Consider the following 25,082-nt stretch of genomic DNA (forward strand, 5'->3'; position numbering starts at 1 on the left):
TCGGTTGTTTTAAATAATTTGAATTCTATTGTGTATGCATGGGGATGGCCCAAGGTGGTGGCACGGGAAGACCCTGAACTCATCTCCCACAGACACACCAAATCTACCACCATCTATGCGATAATTCCCACCTGAAAAGAGCTGAAAACTAGCTGAGCAGCTTCCTCTCCAATGAGGGAAAAATGGCCCCATGGAGCCAGGTGGGAAAGGCAGAGCTACAGTCTTACCAAAACCCTCACCCCAGGGTGCAGCAACCCACAATAGGGAAGGCTCTCACAGGCTCAGAGCTTCTCCCTGAGGAGTGAGGGGTCTGTGCTCCGTATCAGGTACCCTGACCCTGGGGACCTACACCAGACAGATGAGGCCCCAACAAAGTCTCGTTCTGGAAACCAATGGAGCGTATGTCCAGGGGACCCAAGGGCTATGGGGAGCTCAGCAGGGACTCACCCGTCTGGGGAACCAGCACTGGTTTGAGAGATGACTGGATTATATGTGAAGGAGATTCAATTGTTAAAGATTCGCTGGAATTTTCCTTGAGGGGGAGAGTGCCAGTTTTCGCACTTTCCCTCTCTTTCTAGGGCAGGCATGTATGGCTAAAACCAAGGCATGTCTCTCCCAGAATGCTCTTCTTCAGCATCGCTAAAATTGCAAGCGTGCCCCCCCCCCCCCGCCCCGCAATGCTCCTTTCTGGCACAGGCATGCCCCACACCCAACACTCTCCTGCAGCCTTGCTAAAGCTGACGGATGAACTCAGCCCACAGAGAGGCCACTCTCGTTTGCCTGGCTCTGGTGGCCGGAGGGGCCTGTACTCCTGAGCTCTATGGGTCTATAACAATTGGGAAGACAGTTCTGGACAGGACACCATATCCTGCACAACACACAGACAGTAGACTGAAACACACCCCCAGTCTGCACGTGGCAAAGACTCAGTTACCCCGGAACTTCAACCTGAGGGATAGGATTCAGGTTGGCCACATACCTAAAGGCACTCTCAGAGGATGTAGGCAAGGAGACACCATCTGTACCCACCCCCGCCCCCTACTTGGCCTCACCACAGCTTGCTAGTGTCTCCTAGACAGGATCTTTTACACTGGTCTCAAGCTCTGATTCTTGGCACCTGCTGCCCAGAGGATACCTTCAGATCTCCTGGTCTAGAGATCAGCAGGGTCTATGACTGTGGTCTCACAGAACTGTATACATTTGCATACTTGAAAAATTGCTGCCTGAGGGTCTGGCTTCCAATCAGCCTGAATCTAGGCGGTGACCGAGATCACTCCCTTTGGAATGCTGACGGGACCTACCACACCCTCAACAACTGGGACTCTCAAGAATAAATCAGGCTACTTAGACAATCACAAAGGTTCTAGAGACAACCAAGAGCTAGGACAGGGTCAAACACAGACTTGTGGTTATCGAAGTGAAGGGGGTTAGGGGAGGGTGAAAAGAGTCAAGGGGGTCAATGATGAGCGATGGTAACTAGACTTATTGTGGTGATGACTTTGTGATGTATACAAATATTGAATTATTATGCTGTACACCTTCTACTAATATAATGTCATATTCCAATTTGGGCACAAACAAAACCTTGAAATTCAGACCACAAATGTAATTCAGTCTCTTAGTCTATATGTCAAAGATTATTACTTTTAAAGATTTTTCTTCTTTTATGAGAAAGGGTATATTTAAAGTATACAGATTTAAAATGTAATTAAGCACTGGCCCTGGAGGAAATGAGTTGAGGGGGAGTCTCAGCTGCTAAAATATGAAAAACATCTGAGAAAAAAAATGGCACTTGGGGCAAACTTCTTGGAGTTATCACGTGGGTTACATTTATTGGAAAATGTGTGTATAATTCTACCAGTTACTATAAGAACTTTATTTTTTTCATGAATATTCTATCTATGCACAACTATTATCCTATTAGCACTCTTCCCCATCTTATTTGAGAATGCATAATCAGTCCAGCTTTCTAAGGAGAGGAATCTTCTGTTCCTTAAGTGCATCCTCACAGCCTGGAGGCACTTACTTTTCTCAGACGAAGGAGTCACAAGCCCACTGGTGCTTGTGTTTGCTACCGGCTCGGCGGATGGGCAGCATAATCCACCATTTCCCACGGAGCAGGAGCAGCAACCTATATAAATAAGACAGCATTCGAGAATAAGGACCAACCCCAGCAGAAATGAACAGCTTCAAGAAATGTCAAACAAAACAAACCCAAACCAAACCAAAAAAAACAACCTGTTCTCTCTCTCTCTCTCTCTCTCACACACACACACACACACACACACACACACACACACACATACATTTCCCATGCAGCCACAATATTTTCACATGGGATCTATCAAGAAGAATTTGCACGTGCTTGGGGCGCCTGGGTGGCGCAGTCGGTTAAGCGTCCGACTTCAGCCAGGTCACGATCTCGCGGTCCGTGAGTTCGAGCCCCGCGTCAGGCTCTGGGCTGATGGCTCAGAGCCTGGAGCCTGTTTCCGATTCTGTGTCTCCCTCTCTCTCTGCCCCTCCCCCGTTCATGCTCTGTCTCTCTCTGTCCCAAAAATAAATAAACGTTGAAAAATTAAAGAAAAAAAAAAAAAAAAGAAAAAAAGAAAAAAAGAAAAAAAAAAAGAATTTGCACGTGCTTATACAGAAGTTAACATTTAAAGGGTGGCAGACAAAAGCTCAGCTCCTTTATATATTGTCTCCTTGTGGTATGAGACAACTCATGTTGTTTCATGAGTTACCACTGTGCTTTGAGAACTAAGCATCTGAACACTTTCTTAAAATAGAGCCTTTATTCCATCACTCCTTAAAAACATGCACGAATGCTCTATTGTTTACTGTAGTTAATTCAAACTCATTAGCTTGAATTTAAAAGGCTCGTAAGGACTTGGCCCCTCTCTCCCTATCCAACTGCCCCCACTACTCAACAAGGCCTTTCCCTTCTCTCAGGACAATTCTTCAGTGTCCTCCACAAATCCCATGTCTATCTGGGTCTCCGGACCTAGTTAGAAACACATACAATTCCCACTCTTATTAATTCACTGAAGTCCTCTCTTCCTTTACGTTCAGCTCAAGACTCACTTCTTTCAAGAATGTGTTTTCTATGCGTCTAGAAGATGCAGTAAAAACAATTATATTCTTTTGTTTTTTCACATATATACAGCTGAAAATCTCTTGCTGCTTTATAGGTAGACTGGTTTATAGAAGTCACACCGAGAGACCTGCTATAGAGCTGTAACTTTCCCTCTACATAGTCAGAGAACACATGCAGTGTCCTTTCAGCATTTCACACGTATATAAGACGTGGTGCTCCGTGACAATGGATTCGAATAGAATAATAACTTCAGTGATAAACTGCATTAAAATTTAATATGCTAGAAAAAGGAATAATGCCTAGGCTGAAACTTTCATTGACAATATGTTTCGATTCTTCAGTAATGTTCTTAACCAAAAAAAAAAAATGTTGAAGTATAAAAACTACAATGTAGAATAAACGATCACAAGCGTCTTTCTAAATTTAAGATAATGATGCCACCTCTCAAGGTGAAAATAGAACACAGTATAGTAGAAAAGAAAATACAGAGATCATCTGGCCTGGCCCTCCTATCTTCAGAAACTTGAAGGCTTATATCAGCTAAGATAACATTGTTCAGAAGACAGGTATAAAGCCAGCCGGTTCCAGTGACATACACGTAGGGCGTGAATGTACATGCATAATATCGCAGCCACCACAGAAAGTGTGATGGCCGTTTTTATCTTCTAACGTACAAAGGATGTATAACTAGCCTGTTAGCTTTTTCTTTGCTAACTAAACCTTCAAACTCGTATTAAAATAGGTTAATTTTCCTTTCAATCATGATTCTACATTTATAACGTGCAAATCACGGGTCTTGGACAAATGTGTGGCAAGAGGTAGAGGTGAACGATCTATGTTGGACTACTAAGGTTTGGGAGGCCAGGCTGGATATGTAATGTGTTATGTGTTAACACTACTAGCGAAGCAGAAGACGGCAGGATTTGCGGAAGGAGAATAACCACGTGGATTTTAAAACCTTTTCGCTTCGAACATCCATGAATAGGTAAATAAACACGTACTTTGCCATGGCAATTTGTAGGGCAGCTTCAGAAAATCGTGGTGTGTTTTACGCACCCATCCATCACCCCACCCATTTCGCAAATATTACTAAACACTTACAGTAAGCCTGATACCATGCTAGGTGCTGAGGCCATAACGTTGGGCAGGTCAGTCACAGCTCTTACCGTCAAGTGGGTTATACAGACAATTTGAAAGGCAATTATAAAACAGTGTGATACAAGGAGAGGGAAATGTAAACACTGGGGAAGGTTTCCTATGGAACCATGCAATAGTTGTCCTCTGGCTCTTCATTTATTTACATTACAGGGCAAGTTAGTTTTCCTGCCAGAGATGATGATGACAAGGTTTAAAGAATATCTATGGTACACTTTACTAGTTATTTTTAAAATACAGGCATGGCGGGTGGGGGGGCAGGCACCTGGGTAGCTCAGTCGGTTAAGCGTCTGACTTTGGCTCCGGTCATGATCTCATGGTTTGTGGGTTCAAGCCCTGCATCAGGCTCCACGCTGACAGCTCAGAGCCTGCTTCAGATCTTCTGTCCCATTCTCTCTCTGCCCCTCCCCCAGTGGTTCTCTCTCTCTCAAAATAAATAAATAAACTTAAAAAAATTTTAAAATACAGGTAGAAGTAGCAGCAAAAGGCTCTGGGCTTAAGACACTTGGTTTTGTGTTCCCTGCACAAGTTGTCAGGCTTTCTGTAGCCAGTTCTGAAACAGTCCTGGGGAAAGAAGGCATAGAGAGCCAGCCAGAGTGGTGGTCTTCAGGATCCTTTATAGGATCACTGAAAGAGTCCATAAAGAAAATGAGGAAGGAAAGGGTGATGGGCAGGATCAGAAAATACCGCAGACTTAGGGAAAGCAGCTTTTAAAACGTTAGTGAAAACATAAATAGAATCCTTGAACCTCCATTTTAAAAGGAAATAGGTCAAGAAGGCTCAAAGGAATGAAATTCTGATGTTGTAATCGCAAAGGTTCTAACAAAAAAAAAAAAATTAGTGAGCACCATTAATAATATGAACTAAATGAGTCCCGAGTGAGGCAGGGATAGTGTGTAAGTGAGGAGTTGGCAAACTACAGTCCTGTGTGGCAGGACCCTGTCGTCCTATGTAGTAACATTGGCAGCATCAGATGTGGGAGCCAAGGCACCAGGAGCTTTGCCCCAGATCAAAGAGCAGGAAACTGTGGAGTCAGGATTTGAACCCAGCCAGTCTGGCTCCCATCTCTGTTTTTAGCTACTGTGCTATATACTTCCGGTTGGGGATGGAGGAAGGAAGAGAGGGAGAAGGGGGCAATGTAAAACGGTAAGATTTGTGGGGTTTTCTTTTTTTTTTTTAAGACAAAAATAGTTAAATTTTTAAGATTTTTCTCTTTCTTTCTCTCTCTTTTTATTGATATTTAGAACTAATAGTTTTTTTAGAATGTTTATTCTTTTTGAGAGAGAGAGAGAAAAAGAGAGTGAGCACAAGCAGGGGAGGGCAGAGAGGGGAACAGAGGATCTGAAGCAGGCTCTGTGCTGACAGTGGACAGGATGGAGAGCACGAAAGCAGGGAACCCAGAAAGCCCGGAGCCTGGACAGCGGGGAGCCCAATGCGGGCTTGAACCCTAGAACCACGAGATCATGGCCTGAGCTGAAGTCAGACTGTGCCACCCAGCCGCCCCTACAGCTAACAGTTTTGAGATTAGTCATCCCTCTACTCCACAAAGTCTCTGAACAAAATAGGGACTGTCACTGACACTTCCTGGCACAATGTTTTACAGTCTATGAAATCTCCACATGCAGCAATGAATCCAAAATGCATACTCTGTTGCTGAGTTCCCTTCATGAATTGAAGCAAATCTCACAACAATTGTTGACACTTATTAACAAAGTTACTAGTTAAGATCATACTTTCACTTATACCAAGGATTGGCAGACATTTTCTATAAAGGACTAGATGATAAATACTGTAGGCTTGGCAGGTCCCTGGTCTCTGGTGAATGACTCAACTCTACCAGCATCAGCATGAAAGCAGCCATGGACAATACACAAATAAGTGAGCACGGGTGTGTTCGAACAAAACATCATGAACACGGAATATGTAAGAACTGGGTCATACGAGAACAGTCAAGGGACCAGATTTGGCCTGCAGACTACAGTTTGCCAATTCCTACTAACTCTGTTTCATCAGGCCTCCTTTAATTCATTTTATTACGGTGCTTGCCTGATACAAGACTGTCAAGTTAACAAATGTTTTAAGTGCTGGGTTTCCTGGAAGGGGACTTCCTTCAGCTGTTACTTTTTCCTAAACTTTCAGGTCCAAAGAAGTCTTAGGATTTAACACAAGATGATCCTTACAAGAGACTTACAAACGCGAATCTAATGAAGAACCTGCAAGCTCTTTCTGCTCTTGACTATGATTCAAGTCCCTCATTTGACAAATACCTGTGATATTCCAGATAGTTCAAGGGAGTTTTCTGAAATGAAACACTCAGGATACACGCTATACAGGCATGGAAGCGTTTCTTTACATTTAAGGATCGTACCTGTTTCCGGGATAGAGCTTGTAAAAGGTTCCGGATCGTTTATCGGCACTGGACTCTCCTCAAAAGCGGTGTTCCCAGGCTCTGCTGCTTTGTGGCTCTGAGACTGGTCGAAGCCTTCATAGCGTCCCGCTTGGGTGGTGCGGTTCATACACATGAGTGATATGCCCGCTATCACAATGCTGCAGAACAGGGTGACTGCCGTGATGATCATCTGCCAGTTGGTGCAAAGACACATTAGGACACTTTGCGTAATCCCATCTTGATAATCTTAGTAGAATAGGTAAAGGGAACTTTTTCTGGTGGGAAATACAATATCCCCACAGCTACAAATGCTTTAGAACAGTAGTTCTCAAAAAAAGACTAAGAGTATGAAAGGGATATAGGTTACTTGTAGAGAAACTAGGATTTGCTTGTAATCATGTAAGATTTCTAGATGCTTCTTTCACTGTACATCAAAATCTTGGTTTCTTCTATAAGTAATCTAAATGACTACTCACAGACCTTTTTTAATTTAAAGTTTTTGCTTGTTTTAATACCTAAGTTCAAGGGTACCTCAGCTGGAGACTCTGTTATGGTAATAATACTAAACATAAATAATTCTGGCTAATACTCACTGCGTACTAACTATATGCCAGCACTAGTCTAAGTCCTTTAAATGTATAATCTTATCTATTCTCACAACAACCCAATAAAGTTCAAAATTACAAAAAAGAAAAAAGGAGATAGGAAGCCAAAATCTTTTGACGGTCTTTTTAAAAACACACATCCTTGGAGCACCTGGATGGCTCAATCAGGTGAGCCTCCGGCATCGGCTCAGGTCATGACCTCAGTTTGGTTTGTGAGTTCGAGCCCCACATCGGCTTGCTGTCAGCACAGAGCCCACTTCAGATCCTCTGTCCCCTTTTCTCTGCCTCTCTCCCACTTGCATTCTCTCAAAAATGAACACTAAAAAAAAAAAAAAAAAAAAAACCTATTTACAAACACACATCTTTGGGCCCTAGCCCTAGAGAATTCTGATCAGTAGATACATTAATCACTCTCTCCTCCAGTAGAGGAAACATAATTCATAAGTGAGTTTAAGAAGACCCAATAAGTTTTGGGGCACCTGAGTGGCTCAGTTGGTTGAGCATCCAACTCTTGATTTCAGCTCAGGTCATGATCTCACGGTGTGTGAGTTCAAGTCCCGTGTTGAACTCTGTGCTGACACTGCTTGGGATTCTCTCTCTGCCCCTCCCCTGTTCACACGAGCACTCGCGTACTCTCTCTCAAAATAAATAAACTTAAAAAAAAAAAAAAAAAAGAAGAAGACCCAATAAGTTTGAAGCATTTGGAAATCCTTAGCACCAGTGTGACGTGCAATAAATAAATAAACAAACAGATTTGTAAAATAACTTTTAATGTAAGTAGAGCAAAACACAGTAACAAGCTAGAAAGAGACATTCCCAAGAACAGAATTGTCCATAAACTCCTCTTACCTGCTCTTTTCCATAAAAGAAGGCCGAGTCAATGCTATCCCCATTATGTTTTCCAGTTATCAGAAGAACACCAACAAGGAGAGCAGGGATTCTGTAATGAGGGTTTGAGAGAGAAAAAGAGGATGAATAGGAACTGTATATATGGAAACACGTAAGCAAACAGAAAACTATCAACTTACCCCCAGCCAGATATTATGATGATTCCAACAGGAATTTGTACACTCTCTCTCTTTTTTAAAAGAAACAAAGAAACTGCCAGAAGGCCTATGAACAAGAAATAGAGATTGAAAGTCAGACAATTACTCTTGATGTTGACTGGACTTCATAGAACTTTAACCAAACTTATTTCAACGGTAGTCTGAGAGTTTTGCCCTAGAATTTACTCTTTCTAAAGAAATGCTGTCCCCAATATTTTGAAGCAAGATTTCCTCAAAATCATTCATGTTTTCCCTCCTGTGTCATTTTTTTTTGCTCAAATCTTCTTGTTTTATACATGAGGATTTTTTCAAAAGCCCAAATCATTTTATTCTTTTGACTGATATGTTTGGAATCTAAGTATATTTGTTTAAAAAAATGTAAGTGGATACAGAACAAGTCTAAAAATAAAAACACCCCCACTCTGCTGGTGGTAAGAAAGTATAGGCAATTCTCATACAGGTTTAATTTTTGGAAAATGACCCAAGTCTAAATGACAGATCTTAATACAAATATAATATGAACTTAAAACAAAAACAAATGTTTTAAAACTCTTGAGCATACCTTATACCATAAATCCAATTATTTATACAAGTAAAATTTAATCAATCCTACATGGTTATACAATCTTAGAACTTGGGACTTGGAAGGGACCACTTTTAAATTAACACCTTCATTTTATAGCTATGGAAGCAAAGGTTTGCCCAAGCCACATAGCCAGCAGAGGGCAGGGCAGGACTACAAACCCAGCCTTCTGATCCAAGGTTAAGTCCAACTCTACCAGTTTCTAAAACTCAGATCCATGGACCCCTAGGGCTCTTAAGACATATCCTGCAGGGTCTAGAAATTTTTATGGGACATTTTAAGTCTATCTGATATATTTTCATCAATAATCATCGAGATGACCATCTAATAACCAAAGTACAGTCTCATGATTTTAGAGCTTACATTTGGTTTTACATTAAGTTTGAGCCAAATGAAGGCCAAATGATGTCACAATGCATGGTCCAAGGGAAGGTTCTGTGGTAGTTAGAAGAGAGAAAAGCAATGAGATGAACCAGGTCATAAATCCAAACATGAAAGTAAAGGCAAGCCACACTAAAAAAAAACAAAAACAAAAACAAAAAAACCAAAACCCTCACCAGAGAAATGAGTTCCATTTTTACATTCCAAGCTGTGATTCAGACTAGCAAAACAACATCCTTTGTCATGTCAATGAATGTTGCTAATTAGACTCACAGAGTTTGTAACTGGGACTCTCATCTGTGAATTTGCTTTGGTTTTAAAGTTGTATATTAGCTGTATATAAGGAATCCAGACTCCGATCCAAGATGGTACAGACTAAGTAACACTATGCTACAATAATACAAATCAACACCGAAGTTCTTGAGAATTGTTTTCCTTTACAGGGAACCCACACCTTACTCAAGTTCAAGAGCTACTTTAATACCACTGCTCCTTCCTAAGTACATTTGGACACTCTATAGTTCTAGGTTTTCAAAGTGCCAGGGAAACAAGGTACACAATAGTGTGCGAGCTGTGTTACGGTCATGAGGGTACTCTTTAAAGTTCTCAAGGTCATCATTCCTGCCTTATGAAACGATGGATATACCAATAGGCCCAGGCTAGCCCTGGATCTCTCTTGAGTTTCTGGCAGAAGCTTTGAGAGTTCCTGCCAGAATCAGTTAATCTCTTGAGGCCTCAATTTGAAAAACAAAGGACTTCAACTAAACTAGGGTTTCCAAACTGTAGAGACTATGGGTGGTACGAAGGTGAAATTTTTTGACTAGTTTTGGGTTGTTTTTTTTTTTTTTAATTTTTCAACATTTATTTATATTTGAGAGAGAGAGAGAGAGAGAGAGAGAATATGAATGGGACAGGGGCAGAGAGAGAGAGACAGAGAGGCAGACACAGAATCTGAAGCAGGCTCCAGGCTCTGAGCTGTCTGAGCGGGGCTCGAACTCATGAACCATGAGATCATGACCTGAGCCAAAGTCAGACGTGCAACCCAAGCCACCTAGGCAGTCCATATTTACTTTAACAGGTACTTGAAAAACTAGCACACAAAACCTGGGATTTTATTTTATTTTCATTTTTTTTTTAATGTTTATTTTTGAGAGAGAGAGACAGAGTGCAAGCAGGGAAGGGGCAGAGAGAGAGAGAGAGAGACAGAGAGAGACAGAGACAGAGAGAGACAGAGAGAATCCCAAGCAGGCTCCAAGCTGTCAGCACAGAGCCCAATGTGGGGCTTGAACTCACGAACTGTGAGATCATGACCTGAGCCAAAGTCGGATGTTTAACCGACTAAGCCACCCAGGCGCCCAAAACCTGGGATTTTATTTTACTTTCAATTTTTTTTTTAATGTTTATTTATTTTTGAGAGAGAGACAGAGTCGAACAGGGAAGGGGCAGAGAGAGAGAGAGAGAGAGAGAGAGAGAGAGAGAGAGAATCCCAAGCAGGCTCTGAGCTGTCAGCACAGAGCCCAATGTGGGGCTTGAACTCACGAACTGCGAGATCATGACCTGAGCCAAAGTCGGATGCTTAACTGACTAAGCCACCCAGGCGGCCAAAACCTGGGATTTTAATATAAGGCTCAATTTATTAAAGTAAAAAAAAGTGAGTAAATTTCTAGAGAAAAATAAAAAAAGGACAAGTGGTATGCAGATATGGCAAAAATTGTGAAGATGGGGGCACCTGGGTGGCTTAGTCGGTTAAGGGTCTGACTCTTGACTTTGGCTCAGGTCATGATCTCGTGATTTGTCAGTTCAAGTCCCACATCAGGCTGTGTGCCAACAGTGCAGAGCCTGCTTGAAATTCTGTCTTCCTCTCTCTCTGCCCCTCCCCTGCTTGCTCTCTCTCTCTCTCTCAAAATAAATAAACGTAAAAGAAATTGCAAAGACAGTATGCACATGAATGAAATTGGAAATGTTGAACAGATGATTTACAATGACACTTTAGATTTAAAATTCTGTTATAGCATAATAATGACAAGGGTAAGGGGCACCTTCACTGGCATCCAGGAATTCAGAACAAGGTCTCTGGATAGATTTTGGCATGCATGCTTAAATAGGATTTCAAGGACACTTGGGGATTTTTGATATATTGATCTATTTGCTGTTCTCCTATTCGTATGATAAGTTTACCATGAATAAACCTAAGTATTCGAGATCAAGTTGGTTCATCTGTACTTGTAAATAGAAATCGTTAGGCTCTTTCACTTGACATCTCATGAAAACTCTTAGGCTGTGCAAGATGTGCACCAGCTGGATCCCAAGACCTGACCTTACTGCTCACATGCTTGTACTTACCCACATTTGTCCCACATTTTTCCTTAAACTCTTCTTCCCAACTTACCTCTTAACTCGGGCAAAGGATCCTACAGGCCTAACATCCCATGATGCAAACCGAAACTACCACTCAAGCAATAATGACTGCTGGAGGAAGAGCTCTGGTGACCCAGACCACCCACCCAGACCAGTTTGAGTGAAACCCCTGACTCTCACCTGCGCAGATGGACCATGGAGTGACCTCTGGGATGATCAACATTTACCTTTACCTCATTGTAACATTAAAATCTCCACCCAGGAAGGAGCACAGCCTCATTTACATAACATACAATGTACGTATAGACACGTCTCCTGAAGGTGTGACCATGTGCCTGCCTCTACATACCATGACAAGGCTTCCCTATCTAAATATGCATCCTAACCCTAAATAAAAGGAAGCCACTCACCCCTGCAGGGAGTCACTTTTTCAAAGTGACTTTTTCAAAGTCATAACTTTGAAAGTTATGATCTCCTTATTTGTTGCAAATAAAGTTTCCTTTGTGCGACGACTCACCAGGTGTAGTTTCTATCTGTGACTCACCAAGGAGTGAACTCACCTTGGTTTAGGTACAGATATACTGCCTTTAGAAAGCGCACACCTTCTCCTGTTAGCACCGAATTTTTCATTCTATAATTTCTCCTCACACTGTTGCTTCACTTCAAAAGGCTGTTGACTTGGAAGGGCCCTACTTGGGATCTTAAAGGCATGAAATCAAAGGCCTGTCCCTTGAAGCCACTTCCTGACACCTGCCTCCTAACAGTGACCATAACCAGTGCTTCCATTCTACCATTTTCCTCTTATGTGCCATTTTATGGGTTCACATCTTTGGTATGAATACAATACGGTCAGACAGAATGTTTCACAAACATACCAGAATGTATGCATCCAAATAAATATTATATACTTCAAAATGACAATATGCTAAAATAGTTGAATACCTTTTTTGGAGCTAGTTGAAATGAGACAGTCTTTCTTACCGGGTACTCTTGTATTTCCATATCCTTTTATTCCTTACCTTTTCTTGTTCTCATATAACCACTTTTCCTTCTGTTTAATGATATAGTCCCAGTTGTTGACTGCCTAATATGTAGTAGGCATAAATACCCATATCTCATTCAGTTCTCAAAGTAACTCTGCAAGGTGTGATAACCCAGTCTCACAGATGAGGAAACTGAGGTTGTAAAAGTTAAGTCATTCGCTGAAGGCAGAGCCAGAATTTTTCACTCAGTTCTGTTGGACCCTATTGGTGATCTCGGGGACATACCTCACATGCCTCATACTTGTCTGCCATTCCCTCCCTCCTTTCTTCACTTGCCTCCAGTACCTGATCTCTTGGTGTGTCCAAAGGCGAGCTGTGCTGACTGGGGCCGAGAGCCAAAGATCCTGAGGAAACAGACCACGTGACCGGAAACCCCCTGAATCCAGTCAGGAATATAGTACACCAGGAAACAGAGCACAGCATTGCTGACGGCCTGTGCTAGTGACAGTAGCGGCCGAGAGAATGCCTTAATCCTATCCTACTAGACTTCAAAAAGGTCAGCTCTCAGCTGAGAGCTTCTAATGACAAAAGACTTAAACTTCCATTTATGATCCAACTCACCTGTCCACAGGTAGGTGCTATAGAGGGAGCTGTACAATAGAACAAACACCAGAATTTGTCCAACAAAATTTTTTTCTTTCACAAAATTCCATACCATCATTCCAGCACAGACAATAGACTGAAGAAAAAATTATGAACAAAGTCAGTCATATTCATATGAGTCACATAAATGTTTTTATTCACAGCAAATATAATTATTCACTTTAAAGGACTGCTGAATAATTATGCTAGCTATACTAAAGCTTCAAGTTTTATGATAAAACCCCTTTTTACACAGTCTTTAACAGTGTACATAATTGAAACAGACAACATTCTAAATATTAACCTTATAATTATTAATGGGTTACATAAAAAATGCTAAACTTTTTTCCATTATAATTTGAGATATGCAAAGATTTGACTAGAAGAATAAGATTGTGAGAGAATTCAATCTTTAATGATTCAATTATTTCTATTAAAAATGTGAGAGAATTCAATCTTTAATGATTCAGTTATTTCTATTAAAAAATGCAAAATTATCACTGCCCACCATTATCAGCCTTTATATACAGTTCAAGACCTACTGTGGTATATAATAAATTAGGCATGAATTAATTGTAATCAAGTTGTAACTGACTGCATTCAGTAAAAAATACTTTTGACTTTATAACTGGAAAAACCCAGCGAAATAATTTTCTCCTCTACAGTAGAATAATCAATGAAAAAAGCATAATTCCAAATATCTATATGTTTACTAACCTGAGCGATGAGTAAATTAGTTGTAAGCATATGAGGGAGCTGTTTATATTTCTTACTCAAAAGAAGAATAGCCAGAGACCAGATCTTAAAGACAAAAGGTTCAAAAGTTACTTAAGTTTTTAAAACCTTAATAACTCCTTATCAAATAACTCATTGATTAGCTCTTTTTTGAGAGAGAGAGAGACTGCACACTGGTGTGCATAAGCAGAGGAGGGGCAGAGGGAGGAGGGCAGAGAGGATCTTAAGCAGGCTCCGCACCCAGTGAAGAGCCCCATGCGGGGCTCAAGCTCACCACCATGAGATCATGACCTAAGCGGAAATCAAGAGTCGGACGCTTAACTGACTGAGCCACCCAGATACCCCTTATTAGCTTCTTTAAAGGATTCTGTTTATCTTGGTTCAAAAGAAATTCCAGTATTTTACTTACTTTAATCTGCCTAGTTCCCCCCCAAAATATTGAGGTAAATTACTATATCCATGCTATATAAATAGCATGGAGATGTAACAACATAGATGGACCTAGAAGGTATTATGCTAAGTGAAATAAGTCAGACAGAGAAACATAAATAGTAAATGATTTCACTTCCATATGGAATCCCCAAAACAAACCAAATGAACAAACAAAACAGAAATAGACTCATAGATACAGGAAACTGTTGGCCATCAGAAGGGGGAGGAGTTGAGTGGTAGGTAAAACAGGTCAGGGGGACTGAAAAGTACAAATTTCCAGTTATGAAATAAATATGTCCTGGGGACTTAATGTACAGCATAGAAAACATAGTCAATAACATTGCAATAACTTTGAATAGTGACAAATGGTAACCAGTTTTATCATGGTGATCATTTCATAATGTATAAAAATATCAAATCACTATGATGTACTCCTGAAATTCATAATTATATATCATTTATACTTTGAAAAAAAAATGAGGAGATCCTATCACAAATTAACTGTTCAAAAATGACAGGGTCTTTAAGAACTAATGCCTTGACCAGGGCCATGTCCTAACTTTGCCTACTTTTGGTGGCTGGGGTAGCACACAGGTTCACCAACTATTCAGGAAAAGATCTTTAGCGGGAGATGCAGTTATAATGCACTATTCTAAGTTTTCCTCTTTTAAATTCCACCATACTGGCTCATAAAGTAACTAAATTCCAGGTAGTCTTATTTGGAACAACACACATTGCCCACCTTAAGATGAACTGTCTTGCATCCCTTATATTTAAAAGAATTGGGTTTCTATTCTCCCTCTAAAGTGGCCAGCTAAGGATGCTGGTAAATTTCCTTCTTTCTTCTGCCCTCATTTCAATCAACATTTATATCATCTCTTTCCCCAATCCTCTTACCAAAGGGCACAGATTTTAACAATATGTAACAGAAGTGAAATTTCCTAAAAATTACATTAATCACACATTTATTTGTTGTCAGTATACATGTTCATCCCTATCTCCTTTCCCTTAACAGTAAAAGTTGTCTTCCCCCCACCCCCCCCCCCCATCCAGAATACCGCTTGAATTCCATAGGCAACGTGAGCTACAGGATACTCTAGTCGTCAAATGTTTAAGTATTTAATTTGCACTAGATTCATCCAGAAAGCTTCATTAACATTAAATGGATGGACAGATGATCCCTTCCAACCGTGATTCTACAACAGCTATTATTTGTATAGTGATTCGCCATTTGCAGAGGCTTTTCACATATATTGTCTCATGTAATCCTTAAAACAATCCATGGAAATAGGTAAAATTAGTATCTCCAGCTCACAGCTGAGAAAACTGAAGTTTGGAGACACACAGCTAGTTTGTGACAGGGCCACAGTCCAAATCCAGGTCTGACTAAATCTCATGCCTTGTCTGCTGTATGACTAACTCTCAAAACAAAAGACACAACTCGGAAGGCTGATATGTACATTTTATGCGTAAGCTTTAGCTTTCTCTATTGCCTAAGAGATTTTTTTAAATACATTTTAAATCCCTAACTTCCTGTTACCAAGCTATTCTCAAACTCATTCTGTGTTTTTATTCATTTTTACACTGAGACATACTTACCAAGGAGACAAGGCTGATAATACTTATATCAAAACTAACATTCTGGATGGCATACGCCAATGGCTTAGGGTCCATAGTGGGAAAGGTTAGTAACCAGGCAGAAACATACATGATTGGTGCAGACACAAATGTGCTTATGACCATCCCTGAGGTTATCTGCAAAAAATGAAATCAAATTGAGGGTCACGCTGTCGATAAACAATTACTCTAAACTTTAAATAGCCACACCACACGAAGACATTCTAAAATAAAAGAGTCAGTAAAAAGACATCACAAATTCCAGCATATTCTCTAATGGTGCATTGCCCATTTCTGAGAGTCCTTAAAAGAAAACACAGTTAACTTCCTTTGGCTCTTCCAATCCATGCTCAAATAATATTTGTACATAACCAATACTAGACATCCCACGCTGATGGTAATCTTCTAGGTTCTAGACAGTAAACCATATTAATGATCTAATTAAACTGATGACCAGTTTCCTTCCACACTATTTCATAAAATATAGGGCAATAAAATCAGAAAAAAAAAAATTACCATGCAGATTAAATAATGGAACTAACCTTTGTTAAGTAATTTCGTTCCTTTGTTATATTTCAAAAACATTTAGTCTAATACTGTAAGTAACATGTACAATATGCTTAGACAAGGTTAATAATTTGGTATTAATTAATTTTAGCTATTTACTGCAATTCATTATGTGGTGTTTTGCATCTGCTGGTTGAATTATCAGTGAATGAAACATTTTTTTTTTTTTTACCCAAAATTTCAAAAGTTACCATTCTGTAGATAATCTCTAGGCTTCAGTATAAGTACAACAATGAAATATTTGAAATCTAAAAAGACTAATGAAAAAAGCAACGGCTGAGAAAAGACCCTGAAATAACTATTATTACAGGATGTTACACGATGCCTCCTTATTTACAATGAAGTAGCTTACACATATCAAATTCTCATAAAAGAATGCTGATTTCTGTGTTTTAAAAATTCATTTTTCTCCTAACTGGACAGTCAAACTTAGAGAACAGTGTATACATACAATCTCGACTTCCATGTTGAACTGTGTTGCAAAGATAGCCACGCCTGGCGCTACAGGAAAGACGCCATACAAAAATGCGTAATTTGATAAACTTGTATGGTTCACTACACTGTCGCCCTTGTCCAGGAGTTCCACCATTTCTCTACACAGAAGTGGCAGCACCAGCCTGAAAAAAACAAGAAATGTGTCATTCACTTGACATCAAAGCATGCTGGTCCCCAAGGGGGAGATTGTTCTAGCGAACTTGGCATTAGGTTATTCTTCTTCTCCTGCCCAGAAGGAGTATCTATTTGCATGCATATATTCTCTGCATGCCTACTTGTGAACATTTTGAAAGAATCAAGAATTCAACTTGGAGCCATTTAAGTGTAATAATGTTCTCTTTTATTTTAGTTTATTTATTCATTTTGAAGGAGAGAGAGAGAGCACATGGGGGAGAGGGGCAGAGAGAAAGGGAGAGAGAAAATCCCAAGCAGGCTCCACACTGTTAGCACAGAGCCCTGTGGGGCTTGAAATCACTGGCCATAAGATCAACACCTGAGCATAAGTCGGACACAACCAACTGAGCCACCCAGGTGCCCTATTTTTAATTTTTTTAGAGAGAGAGATTGGACAAGGTATGGAGGGGGCAGAGGGCCAGAGAAAGTCTTTTTTCATACGTTTTAAAATTTATTTTTGAGAGAGAGAGAGCACGTGTGCACGGGGGAGAGGGCAGGGGAGCAGAGAGAGGAAGAGAGTGCAGGGCCCTACTCGGGGCTCAAACTCGAGAACTATGAGATCATGACCTAACCTGAAATCAAGAGTCAGATACCCAACTGACTGAGCCACCCAGGTGCCCTGCCCTGAGAATCTTAAATAGGCTCCATGCTGTCAGCACAGCCACTGATGTGGGGCTCCATCAACCTCACCACCAATTGTGAGATCATAATCCGGGCTGAAATTGAGAGTTGGATGTTTGGGGCACCTGGGTGGCTGAGCTGGTTAAGTGTCCTACTTTTGATTTTGGCTCTGGTCACAATCTCGTGGTTCACTGGATGGAGCCCTGAGTTGAGCTCTGCGCGGACAGCACCGAGTTCCCTTGGAATTCTTTCTCTCTCTCTCTTTCTGCCCCTCCCCTGCTTGCTCAAACATACTCTCTCTCTTAAAATAAATGAATAAACATAAAAAAAAAAAAAAAGAGTTGGACACTTAATCAACTGATGTTGATTAGGCATCAACCCAGATGCCCCTAAGTGTAACAACATTCTAAAAATACTTTCTGGGCACCTGGGTGGCTCAGTCAGTTAAGCATCTGACTGCTGCCCAGGTCACAATCTTGGGGTTCATGGGTTGGAGCCCCGTGTCGGGCTCTGTGCTGACAGCTCAGAGCCTGGAGCCTGTTGAAGATTCTGTGTCTCCCTCTCTCTCTCTACCCCTCCCCAGCTCATGCTCTGTCTGTCTCTCTCTCAAAAACAAAATAAAAACATTAAAATTTTTTAATAAAAAAATAAAAATACTTTCAACATCAGAGATTAGGAGGAGAAAACTCAGTTTTTGTTCTACAAATAATTTTCTTACAAAAAATGTGTAAAAGCTGTAGTTGTAGCTGCTGTTTCTTGTTTTCTTTACTAACAAACTGAAATGTTAAAAGAAAAAAAGATCGATAACCTGAGTAAACTTTTTTTCAAGAAAATTACTAAACTTCTTTTTGGAAAAAAACCCTGATCTTTATTATGATTTGGGGTTTAAACGTATTCAGGTATTGATAACATTGCTGTTCAATTAGATTCTGAAAGCCAACAGAAAAACAAGTATCTTACAATTACTTCTGCATCACTGTAGAGACAAAAGGGTTTGGCAAAGGGAACTGAAACAATGAAGCAGAGCAGAGAAGTGGCGAAATCCAGACTTGGTGAAGAGTCAGTGATTAAACAAATCCTTCAGGATTCCATAGAAAGACCATACAAGTAAGGGGAGCTGAGCTGATGAAGCTCTTAAAAAGAACAAGGCCAGGGGCGCCTGGGTGGCTCAGTGGGTTAAGTGGCCGACTTCGGCTCAGGTCATGATCTCACGGTCCGTGAGTTCGAGCGCAGCGTGGGGCTCTGTGCTGACAGCTCAGAGCCTGGAGCCTGTTTCAGATTCTGTGTCTCCCTCTCTCTGACCCTCCCCCGTTCATGCTCTGTCTCTCTCTGTCTCAAAAATAAATAAACATTAAAAAAGAAAAAAAAAAAAAAAGGCCAGGCAGGTGATAACATTGTCCTAGTAGCACCTAGAGATATGCTGTATATAGAATAAAGAACTGCTCTTACATGTATTTTTTAATTAGAAAAAATAGATAAAGATATCTAATAGGGATCAAAGACCAAGAAAAAAAAATTTTTTTAAGGAAAAAGATTTTGGGGACACCCGGGTGGCTCAGTTGGTTAAGCGTCTGACTCTGGATTTCAGCTCAGCCCATGATCTCACGGTCTGTGGGTTCAAATCCCATGTTGGGTTCCACACTGACCGTGTAGAGGCTGCTTGGGATTCTCTCTCTCTCTCTCTCTCTCTCTCAAAAAAAATAAATAAACTTAAAAAAAGACTTTTTAAATGAGAATATTTAAATTCTACTTATAAGTTGAAGTTGACAATCATTAGAACCATATTTATTACTGTGGCAATACTAATTAATTCTTTATTTCCAAGAAGAATACCATACCATAAATAATTTTCAAAAGTTATATTCATTTTTATTATTTTGAAAATATAGACGCTATTTCATATTGCATTGCTCTTGTGAATTTAACTGTCTATACAAGAGCTGATTTCAATACTTAAGTATGCCCCAAGTGCCTTGGGGTAGTGTCACAGTAAAATTATGTCACCCGCACCATGAAATATAACTCCATGGCCAATGAGCTAAGTAAGCTGAAAAACTGTTGACTAAGAAACTGATAAAAGAAACTTTACTTGATAGGCTAGGATCAGAGGATTGGTAATAATCATTTGTACTGACTTACCTATATTTAGAAAGTTCAACCATCCACAGAATTATATTTTCCCCAAATTCATGAAAAAAAAGCTTATATTCAAAATTATTGTGTTCCTCATGAGTAATAGGGTTTTAAAAGATTTAGAAAACTTAGAAATCCTGTAAAATTTCCTTTAAAAATATGATCAGCTGGGATGTTAGTAGATATTAAGTAAATTTATATAAAAGTTAAAGAGAAACCAATAGTCTTCATTTTCTGTCAGGAAAATGGGAAGAATAATCTACACAGAATAAGGAAATAACTTTCCACAATATACCAACATCACATTTTCCTTCAAATCACAACTACTCCGTTAGGAGGCATTATTACTCTCAGATTATTTAAAGGAGAAAATAGTCATAGACACATCTAATGAATTGACTAAATAAGGCTTTCACAGAGGACAGTCCCCAAGTTAAGTAAGTGAAACTTACAGTTTAGCTGTGATGAGAAGAATCAGTACAATAAATGCTGACTTCTTCAGTTTCTTTATTTTTCCCACCATCGTGAGACCAAGATAAAATAGAGCTGATCCAGAAAAAGAGTTTGCAAGTCCATCAAGAAAATTTTCCATATATACAGGCACCTTTTGATCAAGAATAAAATTGAAGGCAATGCCAATGAAAACCATAAATACTATTGGGTTCTGTAAAACACGCAGAAGTCCAAGTCCTACAATTTTCACTTTGTTTTGAGAAGCATTTTGAGTGTCTTTCCACTTCTGGATTTCACAGAAGATAAACCCTATAGGGTTTAACATCATAAGAGATATTGGTGCCACCAAGTAAATGTACTGGAGATATTCTGGGTATGTAGTTTGATATAAGGCTTCAACTGCAAAACACGAATTAAAATTGTTTCAAAAATGATTACCACAGAAATGCATGAATAAATTATTCATATAATGTTTTCCATGATTAATTATAACATTTTAAATTAATCTAAATAGTGCACAATGACCTCATTAGCCTACTTTGGAAAAGTAAATTTTAATAATAAAGCTGAAAAGAAAAAACACATTATATTAAATGATATTTAGCTTATAAAATGATCATCAACTTTAAAAAATTATCATTAGTGGGACCTACTAATTTTTATTATGTACAGGCTAAGAGTAGTCTCGATAAAAGGACAGAATTGTAGAATTATTAAAAGAAAACATCTAGTAAGAAATTAAACATTTAAGTAATAAGAGCAACGAGGTACTTTGGTTCCCTTGAGAGAGTTTCACTGGAGTGGGGAACTGAAGCCAGACTACAGAGGGTGGAGGAGAGGGGAGGAGACAGTGGACAAAAATATGAGCAATGAAAGGATAGAGTCCAAGCTATGGTGGAAAAGAAGTAAAGATGGGAGATGGCTCTCAGATAAAAAGCTGAGGAATCAGGGACTGGAGGTCCCTACGAAGTCCTAGAATGACAAGTAGTTGGAAGGTTAGGAGTTCAGAGTAAGTCAGATAGTGAGCTAACTGAACTTAGTATTTCCCAGAAGACTAGGTCCCAGATGTGGCGTGGGAATTGATGGCTGACAGGGTGTAAACATCACTGGAGACAATGAAGTCAGGGAACTGAATGGGCAGAGAACTTAATGGGTAGTTCACACAGATGCTAAAGTCAAAGAAGATAATGGCAAAACTTGGGGGTGGAGAGGATGACAATGAGCCAGATATTAAAGTCTTCACTAAATGAGGAGGAGTAATCAGAATGAGGTCGGCAGATGACAGCAATGAGGATGAACGGTTGAGGCAGGCAGCATGGACCCCAAAGAAGCAGTTCTTGCAAAAGAGCAGAGAGTAATGGCCTGGCAGAGGTACAAGGAGGCTATGAGAATGCCAGCTCTGCCTACTATTGCTCATATAGGATGCAGGTGAAGAGAAAATAAGTGGTCTCCATTTGAGAGGAATAAGAAGGAATGAATGAATGCCTTTAGGAAAACCCAGTGTAGATGTTGAAGAATTAGGAATGAAAAGGTGATCTAAGGAATGTTTGGGAGGAGAATACAGTTGAGTACACAGCAGACCACATTTAATTAACACAAATTCAACTATGCTCTCTTAGGAAAACAAAAGCTTCATTTTCTCCCCATTGAGCGTGTTCCCAAATGCAAACTAATCACTTCACTTGTTCATTGATGAACAACAATGCTAGAGAAAAAAATCTGGCTGTTTCAGACTTATGAGAAATGGTACAATATATACTAGTATGTGTGCTGTATTCTGCAGGTGACTTAACAGATTTTCAAGAGTTTGCATGACTTTAGAACCTAACCAGTGCATAAAATGAGTCTCCTTGGAAGGGGGTGGGTGGGTTGGATCAGACTTCAAGCAGTTCGTCAGTGGACATGAGGGATAGTGGTCCGGTTTGGGGGTGGTCGGACCAACACAGAGCCTTAGAATAAGCAACCCGGTCTCCAGGCACATATTTGGCAATGAGTTCTGAAATTCAACCTACCACATATAAAGGTTGATTCATAAATGATTTGAGGTTGAGAAAGAAAGATTAAAAAAAAAAAAAATGAACAGCCACAATCACTCGCAAAGACAGAGGCAATCATGTGCAAAAATGTAAAAGATTAGATTTCTCAATTTACATTAAGATAAAGTTTCACAGGTAGGAAACTATATTTGTTTACTTACTCAGGATACATAAGTCCAGTTAATGTCATGCACCTTTCCTGTTAAAGTTACATAACTAGATTGTATAACCTTTAGAAGCCTACCTGGTTCTCATGAGCTAAAACCTACTTTTTTGTAGGATTCCATTCCTTTTTTTTTTTTTTTTTTTTTTTTTTTTAGTTAAGCACTTACAGAGGTCTATAATACCTCTGAAATGAAGCAGTGCTAAACAAAACATATTTGATTACATAAAACATCACAAATTGTCCACTAATTTCCAAATTAGATACACGAGCTCTATCTGTATCTCTTAGTGGTGTTCTGTCACATTTCGTAAGATTTTATCTTTTAAGTAAAAAAAAAAAAAAAAAAAAAAAAGGCAGCACTCTTGATAACTATTTCTAGACAGCTACACTTCTACTTAGATATTGCATCTCTAGGAGAAAGGCTTCCATACCTGCTCACCACTCAATTATTAAAACAGAGAGCATATTTTGGAAAGCCTTGCATTTTCAATCTGTGTACAAGAGTTTTCCCAAGTGGCCACTAAAATGCACAAAGTTGTTTCCTTTGACAACTTTTATCACACAAATCCCCTTAAGTAAAGGCCTTTTTCCAGAAATTTACCATTGCCAGCATGCTAGCACTTAATCACCATAGGATTTTAGATTGTTTTACAAACTCAGTGCAGGGGCATGTGGGTGGCTCCTTCCGGTTAAGAGTCTGACTCCTGATTTCGGCTCAGGTCATGATCTCATGGTTCTTGAGTTCAGGCCCTACATTGGACTCTGCAGTGGCAGTACAGAGTCTGCTTGGGATTCTCTCTCTCCTCTCTCTGCCCCTCCCCTGCTCACGGTCTCTTGCTCTCTCCCTCTCTCTCAAAATGAATAAAAGAACATTAACAAAAATAAAAACTAAGAGCTCAATACAAATTTGAGCAGCAGCCTATCATTATCTATGGCTAAGCAATGACCACGTACTTTCTTCTTTTGCAGGATCTTTTGTATTTTCTCCTCTTGAACCACTAGTCAAAAATCTCAGAATTGGATTAATGTGTTTATCAACTTATATTCTTTTTTGTTTTTTCTTGACCACTCCCTTGATCCATTTTATTCACTGCCGACAGTATCTTCTAAATCTTACCTTTCAAAACTTAGGATTTTCCCACAGTGCTCACCTTCCACGGGAATCGCTCTAAAGCCTTTCTATTGGCATTCATAGTCCAGTCTCCACAAGGGGTCCCTTCCTCATGCAGCTCATCGCTCACTATTCTTTCGTGCAAAGCCTCCACCGGCGATTAATATCACAGTTTCCCCGGGCAAACACCAGGTTCATAATTACAAGTTCTACACGCTGATCATCATTCCCCAACTTGTTGAAGTCTCTCTTTCCTTGCCTAAATCCTACCTATAGTTTAAGGCCTGTCTCAGGTACCAATGCTTCCTCCAGGTCTTCAGTCTATATCCTGGGTCTCCTCTCTGGATGGCTCTGGCACCTTGTTTCATAGAAGTTGTTTCTCACCACCTTCTAAGTTCCCTGAAGGCACATTGTCATAACCCCCAGTCCCCAGCATCGTGCTGAACAAATTCAAAAAATATTTGCTGAATGGAATTAACATATCAATGAATGTCAAAGTTTTCAAAGTAAAAATGTATTCTGTAGGGGTGCCTGGGTGGCTCAGTCAGTTGAGCATCCAACTCTTGATTTCAGCTCAGGTCATGGTCTCATGGTTCGTGAGACTGAGCTCCACGTCGGGCTCTGCGCTGACAGCTTGGAGCCTGCTTGGGATTCTCTCTCCCTTGCTCTCTGCCCCCCCACCACTTGTGCTCTCTCTCTTAAAATAAATTTTTTAAAAATGCATTTTGTAACACACAGCAATTTGTATCTAATTGTTATCTCTTAAACCTATTTCTTTTTGTACACAGGTTTTTTTTTCTTTTTTCTTATTCCGAGTATTTATAAAGCAGATTACTATTATTTTAAACCAGTTGAACAGGTATATGAAGGCAAAAAAAAAGGTACAATCTAGTGGGAGAGAGCAAAAAATTGGGAATGAATAAATAATTGCTAAATTACTAGAAGAATAAGGTTCAACATGGAAATTTCAGTCCAATTCTGCCATTCATTTGCATAATTAAAGTTATATATTTATCTATGAACTGGCAGTGTTTTGTTACCAATTGAAAGATGGTTTTTTTTTGAAAGATGGTTTTTCAAATCTGAAAAACATATATGAAAGTAGTGACCTATACTAACAAATTCGATTTCTAATAATTATATCACTTATTAAGTTCTAATTAATTAATACTTACAAATAAGGCTCTTGGGCGGGAGGAGAGAATCCCACTATGAGGAACTAAGACAAAATTAGCCACCCACTGTGGCTCCTATTTTGATTCCTGCCAGGTTTCAATCCCTTGAAAATAACACTAAGACCCAGACA

The 25,082-nt window shown here is 39.7% G+C and overlaps 1 protein-coding gene across 3 annotated transcripts in view; it reads right to left on the bottom strand.

Annotated features, from left to right (window-relative positions):
• Positions 1 to 25,082, bottom strand: part of GPR155 (G protein-coupled receptor 155) — a 58,130-nt gene that overhangs the window by 13,108 nt on the left and 19,940 nt on the right. For all 3 annotated transcript variants that reach the window (XM_045480250.1, XM_045480249.1, XM_045480251.1), the window contains exons 3-11: positions 20,463 to 20,862; positions 17,039 to 17,204; positions 16,003 to 16,158; positions 13,954 to 14,037; positions 13,216 to 13,333; positions 8,272 to 8,356; positions 8,093 to 8,183; positions 6,618 to 6,828; positions 2,027 to 2,131 (exon numbers count right to left, since the gene is read on the bottom strand). In XM_045480250.1, the coding sequence (XP_045336206.1) occupies positions 2,027 to 2,131; positions 6,618 to 6,828; positions 8,093 to 8,183; positions 8,272 to 8,356; positions 13,216 to 13,333; positions 13,954 to 14,037; positions 16,003 to 16,158; positions 17,039 to 17,204; positions 20,463 to 20,862 (1,416 nt within the window). The remainder of the gene's footprint in view (positions 1 to 2,026; positions 2,132 to 6,617; positions 6,829 to 8,092; positions 8,184 to 8,271; positions 8,357 to 13,215; positions 13,334 to 13,953; positions 14,038 to 16,002; positions 16,159 to 17,038; positions 17,205 to 20,462; positions 20,863 to 25,082) is intronic.

Source organism: Leopardus geoffroyi, chromosome C1 (assembly GCF_018350155.1).
Source record: "Leopardus geoffroyi isolate Oge1 chromosome C1, O.geoffroyi_Oge1_pat1.0, whole genome shotgun sequence".
NCBI classification, from domain to species: domain Eukaryota; kingdom Metazoa; phylum Chordata; class Mammalia; order Carnivora; family Felidae; genus Leopardus; species Leopardus geoffroyi.